Source organism: Notolepis coatsorum, assembly GCF_963971535.1.
Source record: "Notolepis coatsorum genome assembly, chromosome: 6".
NCBI lineage: Eukaryota > Metazoa > Chordata > Actinopteri > Aulopiformes > Paralepididae > Notolepis > Notolepis coatsorum.
This window is the reverse complement of record NC_140170.1, coordinates 145460633-145464390: the sequence shown is the minus strand read 5'-3', so window position 1 is coordinate 145464390 and position 3758 is coordinate 145460633. Positions and strand designations below refer to the sequence as shown.

Here is a 3758-nt window from a genome sequence, read left to right as displayed (position 1 = left end):
CGCATACACTGCTGCTACTTACACTGTATAACAATAAATCCTTTATATTTTATCTGCTGTTTTTTACCTGGTAAATGTAAATGCAAAATGTAAATGTAAAAATGTAGATTGTTGTGTATTGTTGTGTAACTAACTGCTATGGTTGAGGAGCCGGGAAAACAAGCATTTCACGTTTTTCAGAATGTATGTATACATTTAAAAAAGCTGTGACAATAAAATAATCTGAATCTGAGAGACTTCAGTGCAAGGGTTCAATCGCTTATGTAATTACCTGCATATTCCCTTTTGATGCCTGACATACTGGAAGGACAGGTGTTGCTGATCCCCAGGCCAGGTGGAGGAAGGCCCTGGTTGCCATACATGTCCAACAGGTTAGTAGAGATGGGGAGCTGTGGGACGGAGAACACGGTAGAGCTTGAGCTTTATGCTAATTCATGGGCACTAACAATTAATTGACTTGGAATAATTCTAATGCTGCTGTATCTAGTATTGTAAATGGCAGTACTATATACTATATAGTATATACTGTATGTATAATGTAGTTATAATTGTGACCCATGTATATCAAATACTTAATTTACTAAAACTGAAAACTTTTCTATATTGCCCTTGTTCTTAAAAGAAAGAAAGAAAGAAAGAAAGAAAGAAAGAAAGAAAGAAAGAAAGAAAGAAAGAAAGAAAGAAAGAAAGAAAGAAAGAGACGTTTGGTTGTTTATGAGAAGGGGGCATTATAGCCGGACACGTCAGCGCTGGTTACTACGCTAACCCTAACCCCTCAGGGAGGCGATGCTTGCGTAGTATGTCATGGGTCTGGTGTGTCGGCCTCGGGGCAGTGGGAAGCTGCTCACCGTGTTTGGAATCTGGAGCCCTGTGTCCATAAGTCCCAGTATATCGTCATTGTAGCTTGTTTCCAAGCTGATAATATCATCAATGACATCATCCATCTATGAGAAAGGAATACATTTGAATTTAGGTTATTTTGCTATTACAGTGTATAAGTCCACAGTCACATATAAATGTTAGGACAGTTCAATTTAAAACATACCGTATGACTACAGTTAGTAATATTCACCGTAATGGCAAAAGGTTCTAGACACGGCTATGGTCTTTGGCACCATACCTCTTTCTCACAGTTGGAGCTGAGGGTGAGCAGGGCCATGGGGCTGTTGGGGGCACTGCTGCCTAGGCCGGGGAGCATCCCGTGGTCTGGGGGCTGACCGGGGCACTGGCTGCCCGCTTTCCCCCCCAAGGTGGTGGACAGATACTGCCTCACCTGCTGCCTCTGGGCCTGCTGGAGGTGGTACTTAGTGGGGTTCTCCAGGTGGGTCTGCACCTATTTGAGAGGAAGAAGAACGATTAATGACAGATGAACAGATGACCAAACCCAGGTTTTTAAGGTATGCAGTCATTCCATTGTAAAGCGCTTTGTGTTTTAGTACTAGAAAAGGTCTATAGAAATGCAATCATTCAAATGCATTGTCATTCGTTATATCTAGGTAGTCATCTTTGATCGTTTTTAATTATAGTCTGGTATGTGATATAGGCTTTGCTTCTGGTGAATGTGTCCCTTTGATCTTTCTTTTCTTGTTATTGCTATTAGGACTTCAATATCAGTGATCATAAAATCTGAGCCCATTTTAAAGTTTGAAAAGTCCAGATCTGAAGGGCAGCACCACTACACTGGCCTGCTGTTGTCCTTTAGATTGGAACCATGCGTCTGTGCCCCTGTGAGCTATGACCAGTAGAAACAGCAGTATAAACTGCAGTGTTACAGCAGTCCAACAGACCATAGAGAAATGCATAACCAGCCGTGAAGTGTGGTCTACAAAAATCACAGTGTACATTTAACTTTGAGACACCATTTACATTTCTGGACCCAAAATTGGGGTATTTAATACAAGATAATAATTACATATTTTAAAATTGTGTATTTAATACACACAGAACTGGTGTTAAATGTACAGAGCCAAGAGACCATGTATGTACACTGTGATTTAACAAAACTAACACTGTGTCCTGATGGCTCAGATGTAAACTCATCCCCATTTCCTGTCACTCTCTACTGCAGGCATTCTCATTATCATGTGGCCCGTGGGCCAATAACGACCTTTCGGAAACGTTTCTGGTGGCCCGTGATGAGTTGTTAAGGTGTAAATGCATGCGTTATATTTTGTCTTTTTCCAATACAGTTCCTACAACATCACACAGTACATTAAGAATGTAAAACTGTGCCCCCTGGCCTAAGCTGTCAAGTTAGGAATGACAGCTTGTTGAAAGCTTGCGAGGCTACTGGTTGCTAGGCATCTTGCCAGTCATGTATGACTCACGAGATGTGTTCCGTTATTTCTTTGGCGGCCCTCAATCCAATGTTGGGTCCCTTAATTGGCCCTCAGTCATAAAAAAATTGAGAACCCCTGCTCTGTCCAACAAAGTAAAAGAAAATCCCATAGAAATTATCTTTAAAGATTGTGTCCATTTGTATTTCTGCGTTATTGCTCTACTTCATGTGACTTGTAGTAGTAGCAGGATGAGCTTTTAATTTTAAAGTCTAAAGAAGTATAGCTAACGGTGTTGATCCCAACTAAACTACAAGTGAAAAGATGATTATATTAACATACATTTCCATCGCAGTTGGATGAATAGTATATAGTATACAGTAATACATTAGAAAAACACATGTATATAAAATATATCGTTTCTTCTCACCTGATAATGACTGTATTCAAGCATCTCCAACATCTTTCAACACTATTTGAAATAAATACAATAAAAAAAAAAAGACTACAGTACATACAGAAGATAATCCCTTTGTGTTGTCAGTCAGCAGAGTGGACAACAAGCTAGCATGCATGTGCAAATACGAAGACTCTCTAGTTCCGTTCGACTTATCAAGGGCTCAGGGCTCATTAGTTATGCAAGTTAAGAGGAAATGTATGTCTTTATGGAGTTCATTTGACGTCACCAACCGGGCCTCACAAAGGCCTCCTTCTACTGGTGAGCTACCAGTCTGCAAACTACAATTTGCTCCGGGCTAACTAACGTTTCATCTTTAGTTCTGCTCATCTTGTATAAAACATTATTTGTTCTGAGCACCGAGGATACAATCCACTCCACTGTTCCTTTAAAAACAGGCAGTAGACAAATCCAAATGTACACAGTGTTTAGGACCTCATCCCATCCCCCCTACTTCTGTTTGTAGGGCTTAATTTACGAAAAATGTTCAGTGCTTACGCAGTCAGACCTGTAGGGTAAGATGAGGTTTTATGAGTTTGATTTCAAGCGCTTGTATAAAAAAGGACAGTTTTATCCGTTCTTCTGCACTCCTGAATCTCAGCTTTGGTTCACATGATCAGCTCAAAGTTTCAACATTTGTGTTTATCCACTATAGCCAGAAAGTAAGAAAAGACACGATACGTTGTCCACTATAGCCAGAAAGTAAGAAAAGACACGATACGTTGTCCACTATAGCCAGAAAGTAAGAAAAGACACGATACGTTGTCCACTATAGCCAGAAAGTAAGAAAAGACACGATACGTTGTCCACTATAGCCAGAAGGTAAGAAAAGACAGGACTTTGTCCACTATAGCCAGAAAGTAAGAAAATACATGACTTTGTCCACTATAGCCAGAAAGTAAGAAAAGACATATGACTTTGTCCACTATAGCCAGAAAGTAAAAAATACATATGGCTTTGTCCACTATAGCCAGAAAGTAAGAAAATACATATGACTTTGTCCACTATAGCCAGAAAGTAAGAAA

The 3758-nt window shown here is 39.9% G+C and overlaps 1 protein-coding gene across 4 annotated transcripts in view; it reads right to left on the bottom strand.

Annotated features, from left to right (window-relative positions):
* mitfa (melanocyte inducing transcription factor a) overlaps positions 1-2739 on the bottom strand; it is a gene marked incomplete at both ends in the record, with an annotated part of 7554 nt that extends 4815 nt beyond the window's left edge. For all 4 annotated transcript variants that reach the window (XM_084316353.1, XM_084316354.1, XM_084316355.1 and 1 more), the window contains 4 exons: positions 272-389; positions 849-944; positions 1121-1333; positions 2707-2739. In XM_084316353.1, coding sequence (XP_084172479.1) covers positions 272-389; positions 849-944; positions 1121-1333; positions 2707-2739 — 460 coding nt within the window. The remainder of the gene's footprint in view (positions 1-271; positions 390-848; positions 945-1120; positions 1334-2706) is intronic.
* Positions 2740-3758: the final 1019 nt, after the last annotated feature.